General features: G+C 38.3%; 1 protein-coding gene across 1 annotated transcript in view; it reads right to left on the bottom strand.

Annotated features, from left to right (window-relative positions):
• Nucleotides 1-5,572: 5,572 nt before the first annotated feature.
• The window catches only part of neto2.S (neuropilin and tolloid like 2 S homeolog), a 29,365-nt gene continuing 12,793 nt past the window's right edge, over nt 5,573-22,144 (bottom strand). Inside the window, exons 2-9 of the mRNA XM_018260673.2 lie at nt 19,346-19,402; nt 14,069-14,209; nt 11,739-11,987; nt 11,023-11,067; nt 10,803-10,930; nt 9,393-9,621; nt 8,169-8,282; nt 5,573-6,690 (exon numbers count right to left, since the gene is read on the bottom strand). Coding sequence (XP_018116162.1) covers nt 6,110-6,690; nt 8,169-8,282; nt 9,393-9,621; nt 10,803-10,930; nt 11,023-11,067; nt 11,739-11,987; nt 14,069-14,209; nt 19,346-19,402 — 1,544 coding nt within the window. The 3' untranslated portion in view covers nt 5,573-6,109. The remainder of the gene's footprint in view (nt 6,691-8,168; nt 8,283-9,392; nt 9,622-10,802; nt 10,931-11,022; nt 11,068-11,738; nt 11,988-14,068; nt 14,210-19,345; nt 19,403-22,144) is intronic.

Genomic DNA, 22,144 nt, shown 5'->3' with positions numbered 1-22,144 from the left:
AATAGTGCAGGATAGAATGCTATATTCTGTAGAATGCTATACCATACCAGTATAAACTGCTCTAGACGCTCTCTCTGTTTGTTTAGGAAAGCAGCTGCTATATTAGCTTGGTGTGACATCACTTCCTGCCTGAGTCTCTCCGTTTGCTTATAGCTCTGGGCTCAGATTACATCAGGGAGAGGAGGAGGAAGGGGGAGAGGAGCAAACTGAGCATGCTCATGCTGAGCCTTGGAAGTTTAAGGGGGAACTATCGCGAAAATGATCATACTGTAATGAGAATTACAATCAATTAAACATTTGGTACCATTACTGAAATAATCAAGTTTATGTTCATTATTCTGCTCTCAGCATCTGTTTCTCCTCATTTTGTCTTCATTCAGGAGTTGGGTGTCAGACAAATGATCCAATATAACTTATAGGGGTCTCCTTTTGCCTAGAAGATGTATTTTAGAGCTCTATTAAAATCACCATAAATCCTGTCTCTCTACATGCATAATTTGTGCAAAATGCAGTTATTTTGTTAGATTTTGTTGGTACTGGAATCAGTTATTTGAGTGAGCTCTAATTCATCTGCTAGGAAAGGGAGCCCCCTATAAGATATAATGGATCAGTCATCTGATACCCAACTGCTGCTGAAGACAGAATGAAGAGAAACAGATGCTGAGAGAGGGATAGTGAATATAAATTTGATTATTTCAGAAACAATGCAGAATTTTTAATTGATTGTTTTTAGAAAGTTTCTTACTTCAACATGAGGAAGCTTAAATTAAATTTACATTTTCGCGATAATTCCCCTTTAAAAAAATGAGTTCATAGGGGAACTGATATTTCCATGTAACTTTACAGAGAGAGAGAGAGAGAGACATATGGATCATCTGCTCCTTTATGTGTTGTTCAGGAGGTCACTCAAGTAAGCTCAACAGTCTTCTATATTTCATTTATCTCCCATAACTTAATTAACTCCACAGCAGGAAACTACTTTGCAATTAATGGCAATTAAGAAAAATGTAATTACCACGGGCTCCCGTCCGTTTCTTCATTTACTTTTTCATATAAATTGCCTCAGCAGTTTTATTCTTTATTTGCCCCCCACAGATATATTTTTATTCTTTTAATAACAATTAGATTAGCTGTTCTAATAAAGTAGATTTCTGGAAGCTACTAGGTCTACAAGGTTTCATATGAACTGTTTTGGGATATTTTAGCACATAAATTGTGCCCATATTGCCTTTAGCTGTTAGCCGGTTCATTTTATTTTCCCATTTTATGGTCCAGTGAACTCTTAGGCAAGTAAAACGATTACTATCTAGGGAGTACATATCTAGTATTGCTGGAGGGCCTGAAATACTAACTAGATAGAACCAATGTATTAACCTGTTTGCTTCCAGATTTTTAAGAAAACGGAAAACTGTTCAGTAAATCGATGCTGCTGCATTCTCCTGCACTTGGAGTGTATAATGTCTCAATTATAAACACATTCAGTGCCTCTCTTGTAGCTCAGACACTTTCCAATCATTCACACAATCAACACTCCAAATCTCCTTGACTAAAATGAGAAAAGCAGAGAATGAACCGTACTGTTATTTTTTTCACACATGTAATGTCTTGTAGGACTGGAATGTTTTGTTCTGTAAATGTCCTTAAGGAACCTTGTATGGGAGTATGTGTGTTTTTTTAATTATTATTATTATGTACATTTGACATGAGTTTGAGATGCAGGCTTGGGCACACCTAAGCACATGAACTGATTCCATTTTATTCTCCATGTTAAGTCCCCACTGGCCCCCTCCTCTCTCTTGAAATCATGACCACACATGCAGAGTGAGCGCAGCAGAGCTCACAGGCGCCATCTTCATCTCTTTGGTAATCTTTGCGAAGTGAGCACCGTATTGGCGCACGCACTGTTGGAGCAATCTTCCGGTTCGCAACAATTGCACATGCGCCTAAAGAGAGAGAAATTGCAGAGAGGTACAGAAAGATTACCGAAAAGAAGAAGATGGTGCCCGTGAGCTCTGCTGCACTCACTCTGCATGTGTGGGCGCTATTTCTAGAGGGGACAGAATTCAGGGGTAACACTGTGCAAGGGGAAGGCAGGGAGGGGGGCCAGTGGGGACTTATCCCCATGGGGGGTTTAGTTCTCCTTTAAAGCTTATCTGTCTTTCCTATTAAGTGACAATACAGCTATGCATTTTCAGGTGTCAACCCTATTTTGATGGGATAAATATGACTAGATATGTTGCATAAGGTAAAAATGTAAAATATATAAATTCCTTTCACAGGATTATTATTCCGTTACCTGTAAATACATGTTACAAAAATGATCAGTAATAAATGAGATGAAATAAAACAAGAAATAACAATCAACGCTTTTTTTTTTACAAACACACAGATGAGTAAGGGCTCTAAGGGCTCTTACTCACGAGCGTTTTTACCTGCGCTCCCCTGCGTTCCGTTTTTCGGCGTTCAGCCGCAGGGGAGCGCAGGAATAGACGCATTTCATTATTTCAAATGGGGCTGTACTCACACAGGCGCATGTAGGCGCCGAACGCAGGTTGAGACGCAACATGCTGCATTTTTCCTGCGTTCGGCGCCTACACGTGCCTGTGTGAGTACAGCCCCATTTGAAATAATGAAATGCGTCTATTCCTGCGCTCCCCTGCGGCTGAACGCCGAAAAACGGAACGCAGGGGAGCGCAGGTAAAAACGCTCGTGAGTAAGAGCCCTTACAGACAAGCTTTTTAATTGCAATCCCCTGCGTTCTGGTTTCATGCGTTCAGCTGCAGGGGAGTGCAGGAGTAGATGCACTGAATTCTTTTCAATGTGGCTGTACTCACACAGACGCATGTAAGCTCCGAACGCAGGAAAAATGCAGCATGCTGCGTCCCAACCTGCGTTCGGTGATACATGCGTCTGTGTGAGTACAGCCACATTGAAAAGAATTCAGTGCATCTACTCCTGCACTCCCCTGCGGCTGAACGCATGAAACCGGAACACAGGGGAGCGCAGCTAAAAACGCTCGTCTGTAAGAGCCCTTAGTCAGTAATTAAAGGAACCCATTAAGAAACTTTGTCAAGTGGGCCAGATGGATCTAGATAAACTGGAACTTTAATTGGCTTTCAGACTAAATGAGCACAGTGAATAAACGTTAGCTCTTTTTTGGAATGGGATTGTTAGTGATGTTCTCATAAATGGAATGTAAGAAATCAGAAAATACTTTGTGACCCAAACGTGCACATTGTAAAACTCATTGCTGCGAAGAAGACACTGACTGACAGATAATAAAGATTTGTTCCCAGTTCTGCTACATAGATTCTGAAAACACGAAAGAAAATGTAGAAATGCCGCTGTCAAGGCTTGCATTTTTTTATAATTTAACCTTAATTGAATAGGGGTTGATTTATTTTACACTGAGCTGGGGGATAGAGAAGAATTTGCCGCAGTTGGATCTAATTCACTGTTAATCAAAACGCTCCTGCCTGTCAAGAACATTCATTGACAGTCAGGAAACATTTGAACAAATTAACACATTTAGAAAAGCTGGTACCTGTGTCAATGTCCCAGAATATATGTGAGTGCGTTAAGCAGTAAACACCAGTCTACTTGATGGGCTGGTAGTACTCAGAGCTGCTCAAAATCAGTGCTTAGCACTAAATTACAGCCATTCAAATTGTTACTTCGAGATGCAAATCTGAAACAGGGGAAAGGACTTAAAGGAGAACTAAACCCCCCCCTTGACGTGAAGTCCCCACTGGCCCCCTCCAAAGAGAATAAGATGGCGTCTGTGAGCTCCGCTTCGTTCACTCTGCAATTGTGGTTACTATTTCAAGAGGGGACAGAATTCTGGGTAATAATAATGCAGAGGGGAGGCACGGAAGGGGACCAGTTGGGTCTTAACATCGCGGGAGGGTTTAGTTCTCCTTTAAGGTGGCCATACACAGGCAGATATAAACTGCAGGTTGGGTCATTTAGACCAGTTCAGCAGCTTATATGTCATTTTCTGAGGTCTTCCAACAGGCCCCCCCAACCAATATTTGGCCAAAAACCAGCCAGAACTTGATTTTCCTGCCCGATCAAGGACCGTATCAGCTAGTTAGTCCTCGTCTTGTCTGCTTGTATTCCCATCGTTGTAATCAGGGTCAGACTGGGCCGGCGAAACACCTGGAAAATTCCCGGTGGGCCCTGCTGGCCAAGATCCGCACCAAGATCTGCGATTTGCAGGCTCCTTCCTGCCGCGTCTGCCAAAAGAATGGGGCTCTGGATAGCCAGTCTGACCTTGGATGTAATCCGATTGTTTGGCCCAAGAACTGAATGATGAACGATTAGGCCAATATTGCCTGCCTTTGGTGGGCATTTTGATATTCTGCTGTTTATATTTCCTTGTGCAGGCACAAATATTTGAGGCATTTATATAAATTCTGAATTAGTGAAGTAAACTATGTATGTCTATTTTTCCATTCCAAAGAGCTCTTGTTGTGCTGCACAATGGAATCTATGTGACACAAGGAACTTTAGCTGCTGTAGTGCTCTCAAGGATAACTGAAGCAGGGAGAGTTTTCTTTCCTCGTCTGCATTTGCTTTCCACTGAACTAAATGAGCATTCCTAAGTGATCTTCACCTGACTGCACCAGTATCTGCCATTTGAATGGGAAGTGGCTGCAGAGAGGGGCTGCTCTCAGGACACCCTATTGTACTGTTGTATTGTGTATTGTATTGTATATTTCTACCCTTACTGCTGAAAAATGCTTCTCTTTAAAGAGGGGTTGTCCTTCTGTCCCCTTAATAATTGTTTGCACTCAATATAAACATGGAAAGATTTTTCAGAAATTTCAGACCTAAACCTTTCTTCCATAAATCGGTGCCACCACAAAATAACTATAGCCATGTCGGGGCAAGGCATTCACAATTATGTTTGAAAATACAGGTATGGGATCCATTATCCGGAAACCAGTTAACCAGACAGTTCCAAATTATGGCAAGGCAATCTCCCGTAGACTCCATTTTATCCAAATAATCTAATTTTTTTTAAATGTATTTCTTTTTTCTCTGTAGTAATAATACAGTACTGTGTACCTTATCCAAACTAAGATAAAATTAATCCTTATTGGAAGCACAACCAACCTATTTGGTTTATTTAATGTTTACATGATTTTCTAGTAGACTTAAGGTATGAAGATCCAAATTACGGAAAGATCTGTTATCCGGAAAGCCCCAGGTCCTGAGCATTCTGGATAACAGTTTCCACACCTGTACTAGGATTAGGCAATAGAAGTGTCTTTATCTAACCTTCTGGAAATCATGCAGTTATTTATTTTCTTTTTATTCTAAGGTATTAAGGGATACATGTGCTGTTAATATGAATGAATTTTGTTTCAACAGCGGCACCTGATGGTCAGTTTCCCACCAGTCTGACCACCAAGTAGTCAAGGAAGTTGTCAGGAGAAAGAAAGAAGCTGCTCTGATGTTCTTCTGCTTAGGAAAGAAATTAAAAGCCTTTCTCAAATAATGTTTTCTTTTTTGCAAGTAGAAAAAGCAGGATTTGAAATGAAAGAAACAAAAACACATTACTCACAACTTTACTCTATTTCACTCTACTTTACTTAATGTTACACAGGTTTTACAGGCACATATTCAAACCTTTTTCATGATTGTGCCACTATATGTGATATTTCCTTGTTCGCTTCAAAAAAAAAAAAAAAAATCTTTTTCATTTAAAAAGTAACTAATGGTGTTGGAATTTTCCCTGATAATGGCTTATTATAATTGAGTGCGAGGGAAATAAATTTTAAAAAATGTGTTGATATATTGACAAAAAACCATGAAAATAGCACCTTAATAACCATAATTAACAAAAATATGCAAAAACAACCAAAAAGACCATTTTGACAATATCAGTGAAATATATTTAACCACCATAAGTGCTGTATATAATTCAGTTGGATTTATACAATATGTCATGCATGACGTAATGTTCCTGCTCAAAAATATAGAGTTTTATTTTACAATTATTGTTCAAGTCTCCATTTCTTGGCTTTAGAAAATGTAATGACTGTTGGATATATTCTCAAAAATATAGATTTTTTTCTATAAGGAACCACATAATGGGAGGCGTTTAGAAGTCAATGGACATAGAACCCTGAGCACAATCTTCTCGACCACGCACATATATTTCACAAGGAATTTCTTCCATTACCCTGTCTTCTATGCCTTGCTCAGGACAATCGTGGGACTGTTTAAAAGAATAGGTACTTTTCTTGAAGGTACTATTGAATGTTTTCATTGGCTGAGGCTGTGCAAAATCATTGCGGAATGGAAGGTCCATTGAGCTTAGGTTGGTCCTGCTTTGTTTTAATGATGCTGTTTGTGACCCACAGTGATGTTCGTGGATACACCGAGAGGTTGTGGACGAGCGTCTGGTTTTTTGATAGTTTTCTAGTTCCTCAGATAAATCAGCCAGGTCTGCAGAAATTTCTTTGTCCCTTAGTGAAAACAACTCATAGTGGGGAGGATCAAATACCTCCTGAAATCCAGTTTTGTTGAATGTAGTCTTCCTTGCCATGATTTTTTTGCGAGGCTGTTTCACTTGAACAAGAATAGAAATGATTAAGAGGACTAAAACAATTCCGGATGTGATACCAATAACTGTCCCATGGGTCTTTGTGATCTGCTCAAACAGCCCAGCTTCTTTCTTTTCTGGAAAAGAAAATGTGACCATTAGGCAGAGGTGAAAGAGGCTAATGGCGGAATGTAATAAAAGTTGGTTGAAAAATATTCACAATGCAAAAAGTTATGGCTTTGCGCAAACAAATTTTCCAAACTGTTTAGGGATCTCTTCCGACAGTGGAAGAAGGTTTGCGAATTTTATTGTTTGCGCCTGTGCGCAGTGAATGTAATTAAAGTTCTTACGGAAAACTTTGTTACGTTTCATTACAACACCTTCAAGCACTTCATAAGTGTGCAATTAAAATTCTCAATAACAGTTTAAGGGAGAATATTACATTGCAAATTGTGAATTTTTATTCTTTTTTGTGCAAATTGCTTTTCTATGTGACTTTTATTACATTCTCCCATAAATGTTCTGGAAAAGTTATATGAGGGCATAGACTATGCTGTCAATCTTGGAGGCCCATTTAAAAACAATCCATGGACCTCTTAAAATTTGTGGTTTTTAAAAGCTCTAAAAATGGGAGATTTATTAAGGGTAAAAACTTCTACTACAAATCTTCGCTAGGTAACGGTTGAGGTCCCATAGAAGTGAATGGGAGCTGCACTGATCCTATTGGACTGCTCTGACTTTGAGAAGTTTCAAATTTTTTTTTGCTAGGAATTGTCTGGAAAAACTAAAATTTTTAGCGTATCGTTCATTGTAATTTTCCGTTTGTACTTTTTTAAATTTAGATTTTCAATACATCTCATTCGTAGTTTTGTCGTAGTTTCAAAAACCTCTAAAATATGGAATCTGATAAATAGGCCCCTAAGTAATAATATGGATGAATTGCATTATGAATTATCGCCAATTACTACGTGACCTGAAAGACAAATTAAAAGAACCTTCTGTTCCATTGAAAACACACAAGAGGTAGAAGGATACCACATAAGATATTCAGCTGTGTATGCAATGTAGCACAACTGAGATTACCTACTAGAGAAATACCCATCTAAATCAGGAATGCCCAAACTCTGACCCTGCCAAAAATATTTTTTTGACCTACAGCTTCCCTTTTGAGCAGGCACTGGAATTTTGGGAACTGTAGTTCAAGAACGGCTAAAGGGCAACATCCCTGGGATTAATATTAATTACATTATTGGGTCACAGAGCTGATGCATGATTAAAATCCCTATGATAAAAATGTCTGATTAAGCAATGCTTAAGTATAATGCAGTCCTTCTACAGAAGTGTAAAGCAGTATGGAATCATGTGCTCACACAAAGAAATAGAATTATATGAATAAAATACATGAGACATGCTGAGCTATAAAGCACAGTCTCTTCCATAAAATTAAAAAAAAACTCTGGGTTAAGAGGAGAAATCAGCATTTAGTGCTGTAACACAGACAACCATTATCAACCCACTACCCCCACCCCATTCATATCATTTTTTCATGTTCCTGTGTGTGGATGATTCAGGAGGCAGTTCTGGGATACAAAGCAGTCTGCAGTCGTACACCCACCTTTGCAATGATTTTCATCCCAGGGGTAGGCACAGTTCTGAATACCGTTACACACTAAAGAATTATTGATGCACATGTTGCTATGGCAAAAAAAAGTACTGCCGACACAGGGAGCTGCAGAGACATAACGGGAAAAAAAATAGATCATATATTGGTGCCATCAGTTTCATATTCAGTTTCACACTGACTCCATTGTATTAGCACTGATGCATATTTCTGATCATATTTTAGGTTACAATACAAATGCACCCGTTGCTACATAATATCAATAGGAAATTATTTAGAAATTCACTTGTAAATTTCTTCCTGACATGGGGGGCCTTATATATCAAAATCCAAATTTTTGATTATTTAAATTAAAAAAAGTCAGACCAAGCTAGAATCCACAATTGGACCTTATTTATTATAAAAATTATCACAATTTAATCGGATCAGGGACAAACATGAAAAAATCTAGCAAAATTCCAAATCGCAAAACTTTTTTTTAGGTTTTTCCTGAATTGCTTGATTTTTCAAGTCAGAAATAGTTGTTTCCAAATAGGAAAAGGGAACACTCCAATTGACTTATATAAAACTTCGGTAGGTCTGAGATGCCAGATTTTCGAATTCAGACTTTTTTTCAGTTTTTGCCATTTGGACTAGTCTTGTGTACATAACAGATATATACTGGCTCACTCTGCCTTTCAGTGTCTAACATATAGATTTAAAAATAACAAAACATAATTGAGAGATATATGTGTGTGTACTGTATCTGACCCAACACATCTCGCCATGTGGGGTCAGAATAATAATAGTAAACCTAATACGGAACTGAGCAAAACTCTGCATGAGACCCGTTTAATACAATCTATGTTTCAGTTGTTGTGAGGAATGTAAATGGGAAAATCCCATGATAATGGATCTTTCTGTAATTTGGATCTTCATACATTAACTCTAAAAGAAAATCATGAAACAATTAAATAAACCCAATAGAATGGTTCTGCTTTTAGTAAGGATGAATTATATCTTAGTTAAGCTCAAGTACAAGGTACTGTTTTGTTATGACAGAGAAAAAGGGAGACGGCCTTTCCGTAATTCGGAACCCTCTGGATAACGTGTTGTCGGATAATGGATCCCATACCTGTACTATTATACAGAAAATAAGACAGCCAAGATCTAGCTCAGGTATTGTTGATTTAAGTATTAAAATTTTTCTACTTAGCCCTAAGAACCCACTTTACTTACGTTCCACAAATGATGTGAAAAGCATCCGGAATCGGCTTAACCGACTTCCTTCATCCGCCCACATCCGCACCACCCCGATGCCTGTCTGTAGCATCACATCATTAGCAACAGTGCTGCAGAATTTTGCCTTCAGGTGCTCAATGGAACTGCTACCATCATAGACGGCGACAAAGTTGCGCTTGCACTCGTTCGAATGCTCCATCTGGTAATCTAGGAATCTCAAGTAAATCTGTGGGTAGAACATAGAAATGCCAGGTTATATAACAGGCACATATGAAACCGTTTAAGGAGAAATGACCCAATGTTTAAAGCTACCTTCCACTTAACTAAACTGAATTTCTACACACAGTAAGCTGCTATTACAGTATAAATACACTGGGGCAAATCCGCTAAAGGGTGAATTTTCGCCAGCGAATGCTTCACCACACTTACACCACTTCACCAGGCATTAATTCGTTATGACTGGGCTAATTCACTAAAAGGCGAAGTTGTGTCTCAGCAGCCAAATGCTGGCAAAGTTTCACTAGCGTAAATTCGTCAGCGCGAGCATTTCTTGGCAATATTTCGCTAGCATTTATTTCTGCCTATCAAAACTTCATTAATACTCTTACCTTGCGTCAATTTGAATAGGGCGGATACATATAGGTCAAATAGACGTCTTTATTAGAGATGTTGCTGCAAATGCTTGAAGTGGCCACAGATTTCCAAACAAAGACAAAAGAGATCCTCTAATGCCCTAGACATGAGCCCACCATAAAACAAATGTGGCATGCCCCTCAAATTGGTTAAAAAATTTAACAAAAAAATCTGAGGACTTTAGTTAGGACTTTTGAAGGCAATCCCACTTTGAAGAATTAAAAAACGCAAGCGTTTTTTCTACAACTTTTATGACTTTACTGCATACAGGATATGATGTCACTGACATAAGATTGAGGTTCGCCAGGTCTAAAGTAAATTCATACTTTAGTGAGTAATGAACGTTCGCCTGAGCGAAAATTCACCTGGCTATAGGGCACAAAACTGCGCTAGCGACAGTTTATTTTGCTAGCGAATTGTCACCTACACCTATTAGTAAATTGACAATGTCCCTGCGGATTTCTGGCAAATTTTTGCTAGCTACGGCCACTTTTCCCTTAAGTAAATCTGCCCCACTGTATTGATCTGGTCTTGCACCATCTAATTCATTATTTTCCATTGTAAACTTATTGTGATTCTCACCCTTAAATCGTTCATTCATTTGTTCAAAGACACAGTAATCCAAGCCATCCTGAGGAACATGTCAACTGTTGTACTGTGGAATGTAATGGTCCATTTTGTAGTCTTATCTGTCCTACAGCCTAATGTTTTAGTCAGTGGAATATGTATATAATTATGAACTACGGAGAGCCTTCTTAACAAAATTGGACATACTTTAGCTTTTGGTGTTGCTTTAATTGTCCATATACAGTCAAGGGCTTGTCCAGTTTTCAATTTCTCTTCTTGTTCCACCTGACTGGAGCGAATGATTCCATCTGCTCCTGAGAGCTCAAACTGGCAGTCTATGATGAGAAGGGCACAGAAAGATATGGTCAGTGGAACAAAGAGCCAAATGCAACATCCAGCAATCTAAATACATGCAAAAATACTTTACCGGGTATGGGACTTAGAATACCACCAAGGTAACTGAAGTCAGGATCTGTGACAAAATAAAAAATAAATATATTTGTATGAGTTTTAGATACCAGGACACAGATAAGAGGTTTTCAGGGCAAGATTATCAGGAACACCTTTAAAAGAAAATCTAGCTAGCAGGGCTTCACAGCAACTTTATTTTATTAGATGTGTCTCTGATCACTGGCCCAGCAGGTCTTCAATAGCTTTCTTTTTCAAATTATTAGCCTGCTAAGTTTGCCTCTTTATATTCCTATATTTTTATGCTCTCTACAATTTATGTCTTCTCAGGACCTATCTGCTGCCTGGTTGCCAAGGTAATTAAGCCCTAGCAAGAAGATGGCTGTTAAAATCCCAAATTCAACAGATGCATAGTTTTACTTTAAAATTAAAATGTCTACAGAATTAAGTTAAGGAGAACTTAAATAGGAGAAAAACTCTGGGCTCTGGGTTGCAGTAGACAGGGTTGGACTGGGTCATCAGGGACCCCTGCTGACTCCAACCTGTTCCCCTCCTGAAACATTATGCACTGCCCCCTGACCTTCCCCCTGGCCCAGACTGCAGCTACAAGAAGAAGGAATAAGATTTAATGATCTAAAAACTTATATGATATTATATATGAAATAAAGCCAGTATTACATATACAACTAATAATTTAAAATTCAAATGTCATCATATTGCCTACAGGTTGTCTACCTGGTATAAAGGAGTATTTTGCTCGAAATCCTAGTCCTTCTAATTCTTCATCAGAAGAAAATTTGATCCACATGAATCTCCCCGTTGATCGGATTGCTGTTGGACTTTTAAGACCACAATATCTATCAATAAGTGGAGAGAAGCCAAATGGACCATCTCGTACTTCCAAGTGATCAAACCGACATTCAAAGGAAGGTTCTATGTGATAAGGTTCATCAAAGGTCAGCTCAATTCTTTGGCGTGGAGCAGCTGGAGCACAGTAAGAAAATAACCAAATATTATTAAACTCATATAATGTTTTAGAAAAATAAAACCAGGTAAGAGATGACAGCCTAAAATGTATACTGGATTAAATAGCAGCTCTTGTGCGCTTGCACTTCTGCATGGGGACAGCATAAATGACCTCTATAATTATAATTATTATGCAACTGCTCTGTAGTTGACAATTCTAATTCCACCTGTTTCCCTTTCTGCTCACCAGTTCTGTAAAACTTTTACCAGCTCTAATGAACTTGTTTTTTTACTGAAGTGGAAAAATTGCTTGACTTCATTTATAAAGGAAAACACAGTTGCAATTGTACAAATTTTTATTGTAGTCTAAGTGTGATAACATCCCATTCATCCTTCCCTTTCTTGTTTCCTGGAAAGCAAGTGGGTGGATCACATCAGAGATGTCAGAGGCCACGCAGAGAATATCAAGAGATTGTATGACTATGTATATGTACAAATTAAGTGCAGTTGCTGTACTTCATCCAGCCACCTATCTCTTCAATACATATAGATGTCAATAGCCACCCAACATAGCCAACATCTTTTACTCCAATTTGTGTGCCAAACTGATATTATATTATAACTTAATTAAATCAAGTCACACACCACCACCCAGCTTGACTGGGTTGGGTTGGACCATTTTTATTCTAATACTACTGGTCTCAAAATACCCAGGGTTCAGAGGACCTCCCCTCATAAAGTTATTGTGATGTTACTATCAGAAGATAACAACAACAATCTACATTTTGGAGGGAAACCAGTTCTTCAGTACTTATCACAGCCTTAGCTAGCCTTAATGAACCCCTGATGAACATTCTGAAACAACATTGCATAAATAGAATGGAATGAAATGTAAATGTGTTTTTAAACAATGACATAGGAATTATAATTGAGAACTGTATTACACACATTTCTTTGCTACCCATTCACATGTTTTGGCACAAAACGAAATGATTTCAAGGTAACCAAATGTTCAGTTGCATACAGATATCAAGGCTAATTGAAAAATGTGTTGTTTCCTGGGACCAGCAGCACAGATTCTTGACCCATTTGCTTCATTTCTGCGTTAAGAAGGGAGCACTTATTCTTTGTCAAATTGTTGGACCCACGTTTAAGCAAAAATATCAGAGGGGGTCCCTAAGGGAGGTAATGGGTTTGGAGATTAACAATGAGCTCTGTTGGCTCAGTTTGCACATTAAAATGAGCTTTTACTACCTGAGGCTGTGCTTTCAGAGATATATACTGTATATCTCCACGGTTGCTTTCAACTGAAAATACTCAGCCTTACTCAAATGTATGGTTACAGCTCTTTTAAGCCAGGCAGTTTTATTTCTAGATGACAGTTTTACTTCATTAAAGAAATACTAAAGATATCTCTTTTTGTCAGGTAGCCAGTATATCCATTTTGCATCGCAATTTTGCCGTTTTAATGAAAACAAACTAATTTTGTATTTGTGTCTGTACGCTATTTGTGTTTACACAATAATGTGTTTGTGATTGCAAGGCACACCATTATTTCTATGTTAATCTTTCTTCTATCTATCAGCAAGTGCTATGCAACCATTATAAGTATACATACACATTTTATCGTTTAGAATGAAATTTTAACAGGTGTTTCCCATGCGGCCCGTTCTGGAGAATTTGCAGTCTAAAAGAAGATATCACCTCTGGCTTTCCATTTACTACTAATCTTTTTTCTTGCCATATCATTATCAGAATGTTTCGGTTAATTTACAAGGCTCTCACATCCTCAAGACTGCAAAACATAATTTAGATGTCCTTACCTGGGGGCAAGCTAAGACCTAACATCTAGCCAATCAGAAGGTCAGACTGCTTAACTAAGTCAGTCAGCTGGCGCCACAGAAATATCACTGACATTTTACCAGACACAAATCATAGCAGCAAGGACAAGGTCATTGGCCAAGCCCAAGCATGACAAATTGGTGATCCCTTCTCATAGCATTATGCAGTTCTGCATCAAATACAGGATTTTAGGTTTTTAAAGTTACTTCAGTTATTATTTCTGACATCATCCCATTATATTTATCATCTATACATACCTTCTAAAATATAGACACATTCCTTGTTAGGAGGGTAGGTGTTTGGAAAATTTGGTGAAGCAAAATGACCTCCATTAATGGTCCGCACCCATGTACCACACTGGGGCACTGGAATGTGTTTAGTTCCTATGTCGTGTCCTTCTAAAACAAAAATGAGAAAATAGATATGTTTGTACTGTCTGTCGTACTGCAAAATAATACCTCCAATACAATACAAATGCCCCAATAATGTTTACTTTGGCACAGAGAAATCCAGCAACATATGTCATGTTGTGGACAATTAGGATTAAGAACTAGAGGATAACAGATTTACTTAACTTAAAGTGCACCTGTCAACCAGACACAAAAAGCTTTATAATAAAAGTATTTTTCAAATTAAACATGAAATCCAATTTCGTTTTTTTATTAAAGCATTAATAGCTGCTTTAGGCATAGAGGCAGGGCATACAATTACTTTCACTTTCCATTCAGCACTTCCTAGATGTCACTGTTCTCCACACATTCCTCCCTCTTCACCATTTAATTTGGTAGCCAGTGCATGGGGATGGACATCGGGTCCCCTATTCTGGTGCACAAACAGGATTCTGAGATGATGCAAGGCTTGCCTTAATAACAGTGTCCACAAAATGGCTCCTGCCTGATTGTTATAATTATGAATTCCCAGACTGACAGAAAACAAGATTCAAATAATTTATATAGTGTAATTAAAGTTCCTTTTACTCAACTAATATGACAAAATAGGATTTTGAATATTTTTTTGGGTGACAGGTCCCCTTTAACAGATTTTTATTACAAGTGGACACATGAGGATAACGTCTGCTCAGCTGAAATCAAAAGTCGTACAGAACTAAATGCTATAACAACGAACTGTTTGATCAGATTTAGAGGCCCAAAAGTAATTGTCCAGAAGCACTATGAGTAATGGCTGAATAGTAGATATACTCAGCCTGGGGCTCTTCTCTCTCAGCATTCACAGCCAAGGACTAGAACTGCTGCTAATGCCCAAAAATAAGAAAAATACATATACTGTTGTAGGGGATCCGACAAGTCATGTCCCTGTTTTTCTGTCTGTGACATCATTCAGCCCAATTACAGGCTGGGAGCCCCAGTGCATCTCTGTGAGAGGAGGAGGAGGACCCAGGGGAGTGCCTTGCTTTGGAGACCAATGCACAGGGTTACAGAAGGAGTTTATATAGGAGCCCCTGCTGCAACATCCAGAGTCAGATCAGGGGAGATTGAAAGTGCAGTGTGAGAGTAAAGGAGCTGCAGTAAAGAATGAAATTGTGTTTCTGCTCAGCTTGGACAGCCTTGAGCTTAAGATGAAAGGAAGAGGTTGTGCTGTGTCTAAATCAACTGGTAGATGCCTGTTGCAATCCTTGTGTGTCCCTGGTGTGAGGACAGGTGTTTCACAAGAGCCTGCCACATGGGAGCTACAGCCTATATCCTAAAGAAGAGATACATTGGGATAGGTAGCATTATCTGGAGAATAAGAACTCTGAGGCAAAGGGACATTTCATGTGAACTGAACTGTGTTGTCTACCCAAAGCACTGTAATAGACTGTGCTAGTTATTAGTCAGATCCATGGTTCCCCAGTTCAGGGATATTATTGAATTGCACTTCTTAACCTCATTGTTCTTTTATTCTTTATATAAAGTTAAATTGATTTACTGCAAACTGTGTGTTTATTTTCATAGTGGTATTCCCCCTAATGTGTCAGCAAGAGTTTAGTCAGCACTCATACCTCCAAAAATCCTTTCATTTGGTGCAAGTCTCACAGTTTCCACCACCAACTGATATTTGAATCCTTTGTATCACAGACAGCACCATCCATGAATGTATTAAATGCCTTTATTGATACATAGGCTCTTGACCCAGATAAAATACAACATTTCAGATCTGCATAGGTGTTTTTTTCAAGCCAATTCCTCTTGATGTGTGCATCTTCAGTGCCCACTAGGTGGAGGCACAAAATCCCAGTTCAATTAACTCCCCAAATAGTGCTTAACAGAAGAAACTTATGGAGATTACTTGTCATCTACCAAATGGCTTTATTTAAGCATACATAGTGACATATTGGCAATGATAGTGCAAATGCGCTTATTTATCATTGCCACTATGTCACTATGCATGCTTAAATAAAGTCAATTTGGAAGAGGACAAGAGGTCTCCAGAAGTTTCTTCAGTTGATCGCTATTGGGGGAGTTAACAATTGTGAACTCTGAGAGCTCTCGCGAGTGTAGCCACCGGAGAGGAGACGCGTATCAACACCGCAAGGTTTGGCGAGCACCATTAGTACATTTCTTATTTTCCTTTACTTGCACTAAATCCCAGTTCTCAGTGTTTTTCATACACAAAGCAAATTCAGGACCCTGGATGGCAAAGGGTTAATCTCTATTTAAGGGCATGTAAAGTCTAAAATAGAATAAGTTTAGAAATGCTGTATTTTGTTTACTAAACATAAACTTACTGCACCACAAGTCTAATCAAACAAATAATTTATGCTTTCAAAGTTGGCTACAGGGGGTCACCATCTTGTAACTTTGTTAAACATCTTTGCAAGACTAAGACTGTGCACATGCTCAGTGTGGTCTGGGCTGCTTTGGGATCATCGTAAACAAAGCTGCTTGAGTTCTGCATGGCTGGGAAGTAAGGCGGGGGCTCCCCCTGCTGTTCATAAGTATGAATGTTTCCCTGCTCAGCAGTTAGGGACCATCTGACAATTCTGACAATTCTTATCCACAGCTGTAAATGAAGGGAGAATTTCACTGCATACAGTCAGGTTTCTTATAAAAACGGTACACATTTTTTAATTAGTATATCGGAGATAGGTTTCTTTTTCATTAAAGAAAGAAAGTAATCTGGAGAGTGAGGGGTTTTACTGCTACTCTTGCTAAGAAGGAACAAAATACCAAACAAAGCATACAACTATTCACCCCAGCTACAACTGAGCTTTTCCATGAGACAAAGATTTGTTTGATGAAAAAGTAATCACAGAACATATCAAAAGCCAAGTGGTTATTAATGTTGATGACAGTGTCCAGGGACACACTGGGGCACCTTTATGAATATGCAAATGTAATATTAATGCCAAAAAAAAGTGCAACGTTGCATAAAACGAATTGCATATTTATAAAGCTGTAACCTGAACTGTAAGAGACTGCCGAGCTTCCATTCGTACATGTGTTATACAATCACTGGTGCCCCGTTTATAACACAGTTCCAATGGAATTTACACAGTTACACATATTATATATTAATTCCCTGTACAGGAATAGAACTGCATAAGCACTGTGCATTGTGTGTTTGTGTAACCAGAGTTATTAGTAAGCTATGCAGGCACTGTTAGATGCTTGTTTGTTATAATGTTTAGTTAATCTTCACAATAACAAGCCTTTAATGGCTGCTGATGCAAGTACATGGACTAATGCTTTGTCGGTATGCTTTGTCTCTCCTCTGTATCTGCACAGACATTTACAAACAAAAGCCTCTTCAGATTTCTCTCAGTTTCTTCCACAGGTGATTTTTTATAAGGCAGAGGGAAGCGGATCCTAATTTTTTCATAATAATAAAAGCACCTACAACTATAACAGTTTCTCATATCTCCAGAATATGTTCTTTTTCAGTTCAATTGTTCAATAACACACCACTTACCACTCAATGTATCTTTCTGGTACAAGAGTACAGCTCTACATTTCTCTGGCAAATGGCAAGTTATTTTTTCTATGCTGAAAGTATCATACTGGGTGCCAGTTTATTTACCTATATCTTTACTACCATCACTTCTATATTTCAGAAGTGCTTTATACAAAATATTTTTATGAACTCATACGTGAATTCTGTGTTTAGTGTATCAACAATGGGGTCATTAACATTTAAGGAAAATTAAATTCAAAATGTGAGGGATGCAGGTTGGGCATCCCTAGAAGAAAACTTCAGGTAGGTGGTAGGATTCCTGGTTCAAGGAGAGCACAGGTTGAATACCCACTATATAAGGGCAAATGAATACTGAGTTGCTGATCAGGAGGACCCTGCCTCAGGTGTGAAAATGGCCACAAGCACTCCTGATAGTGGGACTTTCAATTCCAAAGAATCTTGAACCTGGATCTGGAATAAGTCCAAAACTGCTTCAACAAATGAATGCATCTCGCATATGAATGAGGACAGCAGGCCTTGGGATCTTGATATACAGCAATTCTGTCAGATTAGGCAATCCTTGTCTATTCAGTATTCTATAGACAGCACCACCAAAGGTAAAATCTTCTTAAAAGCCTTCATTCAATTATGGGTTCTGAGCCGGGTACAAGCAACGTTTCAAACCAACACCAGTCTTTTATCAAGCTACCAGTGTGAAATTAATGGGTCAGACATTAAGGAGGTTATTTACTAAAATCCGAAAATTTCTCATTATTTTCTTAAAACCACATTGACCACTCTTTGACGTGTACATTTTTTATCGTATTTATCAATACATTTTCTCCAAAAAAATCTGGTGCGGGAAAAGATTTGATAAAATCATTAAAAAAATCCAAATTGGTACGTTTTTTCCAGATTTGACGCCTGGATTATCAGACAAAAACCATCATAATCAGATTATTGTACACAACCCAGCGCATATTCTTATATCTTCCAATTGTAAAAGGGATGTCTGCAATTGATTTCTACATGATCTCAGCAGGTTTCAGATGGAGTACTTTATTATTCAGATTTTTGCAGCACCGGGGTTTAATAAATCTCTAAAAATGTTTTTTTTTTCTTTGAAAAAACTGCGTTTTTCCCCTTTTAAAACTCTGACTAGAAAAAATCGGACTTTAATAAATAACCCCCTGAATGCTTATTCATGAGCAGGGTACAGAGTCCTGCATATGCATTTTTGTAAAAGTGCAAAGTTTTTACCCCAGCATGCAAAGCATGAACCAAAAGAAACCCACAATCACGGCAGAGGATAATTACAGGACTTCCTGCTGTACTTAGATCTCATATAAATTTCAGTGAGACAATGCAGGCCATCCTTAATTTCGCCGTGCTGTTCCTATTATGTCTACTCCTTGGGTGGGTGAGCATTATTGCCTTTTACTCGGGATTCGGCATCTACCAGATCCTCGCTCTTTTTCTTAAAGAACCTTCACAGTTATTATTATGTGCTTGACATATCACAATTCTTTTGGTTGTTGAATATTATTTCAGACTGGCCATTGTAGTAATCAAGAACCATTTTATAAAGGCAAATCAATTATAAAGCATGGTGTTACAGCAAAAGATCCTCATTAAGTCAGTACCTTGTGTTCTCTGAGCCACTGCAATGCCTTCCACCACTAGAATAGTTATCAGCAACACTGCAAGAGAAAAAAAGATGGTGCATGTCAATCTATGTGTAAGTATACTTATCAACATTATACCTGCAATTTATTCTTGTTATTGTGCTCAGGACTTAAAGGGTCAGCTGTATCATGGTAGGTCTAGGAAAGATGGACTGAACAAATATTTCTAGTAGACACTGAATCAAATATTACAATTAAAAATAAAATTAAAAGTACATCTGAAAACTTAAAATAACAAAAGGCCAGGAAACTCTAGATGCTGATATAAGTTGCTCCACCAAGGCAATATTACAAGATCATTTTGGAGAAAAATGTGGGTAAAAATACAAAACACACAATAGGGATCATTTACCATGCCCCAGGTACGACCGTAAGAGAACTGAGGAGCACAAAGTTGCATCTCAAGCGATCGAATTTCTTAGTGTTGCACCAGATGAAATATCTTGCGCAAGGTGCAGAATGCATGTCAGTCAGAGGTAAAGCAAGCAAAATATAGTATAGGTCACTCTAGCACTTCAGACCTTAGCTTGAGTATCTAAATAAAAAGCAAGCTAGGAGGTGTTCATGTACCTTCCCAGTCCACCACTTGCAAATACAGTGTTGAATTCATGAAAGACATGGGACTTTAAGCTCCATTCTAGAGCACAAAACCTGCACATAAAGTTGCAATGCATGGAGCTTTAAACCCAGATTTTACACCCTGTCCCATGCTATATCAATGACAGGTTATGACATATTTCAGTTCATACATCATGAATACCCCCTGCAGCCCAACCACACCTGCTACTTGTAGCATCAATCAATATGTTCCCTACCCACCACAGATTCCATACAATTGACTTAATCCCCCTATTTGTGCCAATATCTCTTGAGAACAGTTGCAGACCTGCACCAACTTCAGTGGAAAGTGGTCTGGGGCAGGTTGCAATATTATGATTGCTGACACATGCTTTCTCTCCGATTAAAATGTGAATATTTATTAACCAGATAATATTTATCACATACTATACAGTAGAACCCCCTATTTTTCGTTTATTGGGGGGCAGAAAATCCATGAAATTGTAAAATCGGAAATTCATGGTGGTGGGACCACGAAAAGGTGTAAAATGTGGGAAAACTTAAAATCAGGGGAAGTAAAATTGAGGTTTCACTGTACTGAAAAATATATGTAGGAGATCTATTATCTGAAAACCCATTAACCAGAAAAACCCAGCAATGTAGGAATGCCATGTCCTATTTTAACAAACTATTTTTATTGTGATTTACTTTTTTCGGTTGTAATAAAACAGTAACTTTTCATGCCATTTGAAGGTCCTAAAAGCAATCAAATTAGAGCATACCCCTATTCCACCCCAGATGTGCTCCACTTTGTCCCAAAACCCCCTCAAAGCTCCACAAATTTCATGTGAATTCACCCTTTTTTCAGTAATTGGAAAGGTATACATTGACGTGATGGTAACTAAGCTCACATAAATTTGTTTTGGTGGTCGCAAAACTATTTTACTGGGGTTTATTAATGTTTAAAAAATGTTCGGAATGATTCTCCAAATGACATCCACAGAAACCAAGCATTCCAGATATATCCAATACCTGTACAGCAAAACAATATGGTACCCCTATGGGTCAATGTAATAAAATGCAATCAGCAGGTAGCATTTGATCTTCACTTGTTTCATCTTATTTGTTGGTATTGGTTACTCGGCAAAATCGGTGACTGTAATTACAAACACATTTGATTTGAAACTTGGAGAGGTTCTTGTTTCCAATGTTTGTTAAGCCCTTCCACAGAGCCCTTGTTGAGGCCTTGCTTCTTGTTGTCAAGATATTAGCAGTTTTTTCATTATATTTATGACTAATTTAGTCAAACAACAGGAAAGTTTCTGAGGAGAGCAACAACTGATGACTCTTCTTTGCACAATAACTATTTTTTAGCAGAATAACATCACCAGGCATTCCTTTGACTGTATGCAAATGAATACAGAGTCTTTTTCCTCAGGGTTCTCTGGTTTTCTCCCTTACTCCAAAATATACGGGTAAATGTGAGTGACCTTAGGTTTTAATCCATTTGTGCCATATAAATTAAATGTTATAAAAATCACTGGTTTCAATGCTATTATAAGATAAAATGATATTAAAGTAGTAAAGGAAGCATCCCAAATCCTGTCTCACCTTAACCAAGGTCTATTGCATGCTGCATGGCCCATTTTTCTGCAGCTTATTTACTGTACAGTAGAACACTCGGATATACGCGCAGGGATAGAAGGCATGTCATGTTTAGCATTAGAATCAAACTTCCAGAGGATTTTCTGGTATTACGCAGAAGCAAAGTAAACAAGGAAGAAATCCTCTGACAGTAAGCCGAAGAAGTGACAGTTATCCATCACAAAGCTGTTGACTGAGCGTCTTTGTCCCAGACATAGCTACTGCTTTGTGCTTATCATTACTATATAGCGGCAGTCTGGGCAAGGAGACTTTAATGCAATCAGTTTTACTGAAAGTGATTTATTTTGCACAGTTCTATCCAAGTTATCATCATTTTTCTGCATACCCGAAGCAAAATCATTGAACCATGAACAGCAAGCTAAAGGTAAAAATAAATCTTACAAAGAATCACGGCTGCATTCCTCATTTTAGTAAGAAGGCAACAGGAAAAGAGACAGAGGGCTTCATTTTGGAGAAGAGTTGTTATTCCCAACACACCAGTAATTAGCATGGACAGGCCACCTGTAGCAATTGCTCGGAATAACAACATGCATT

Source organism: Xenopus laevis, chromosome 4S (assembly GCF_017654675.1).
Source record: "Xenopus laevis strain J_2021 chromosome 4S, Xenopus_laevis_v10.1, whole genome shotgun sequence".
Taxonomy (NCBI): Eukaryota; Metazoa; Chordata; class Amphibia; order Anura; family Pipidae; genus Xenopus; species Xenopus laevis.
This window is presented reverse-complemented; position numbering and strand designations above follow the sequence as displayed.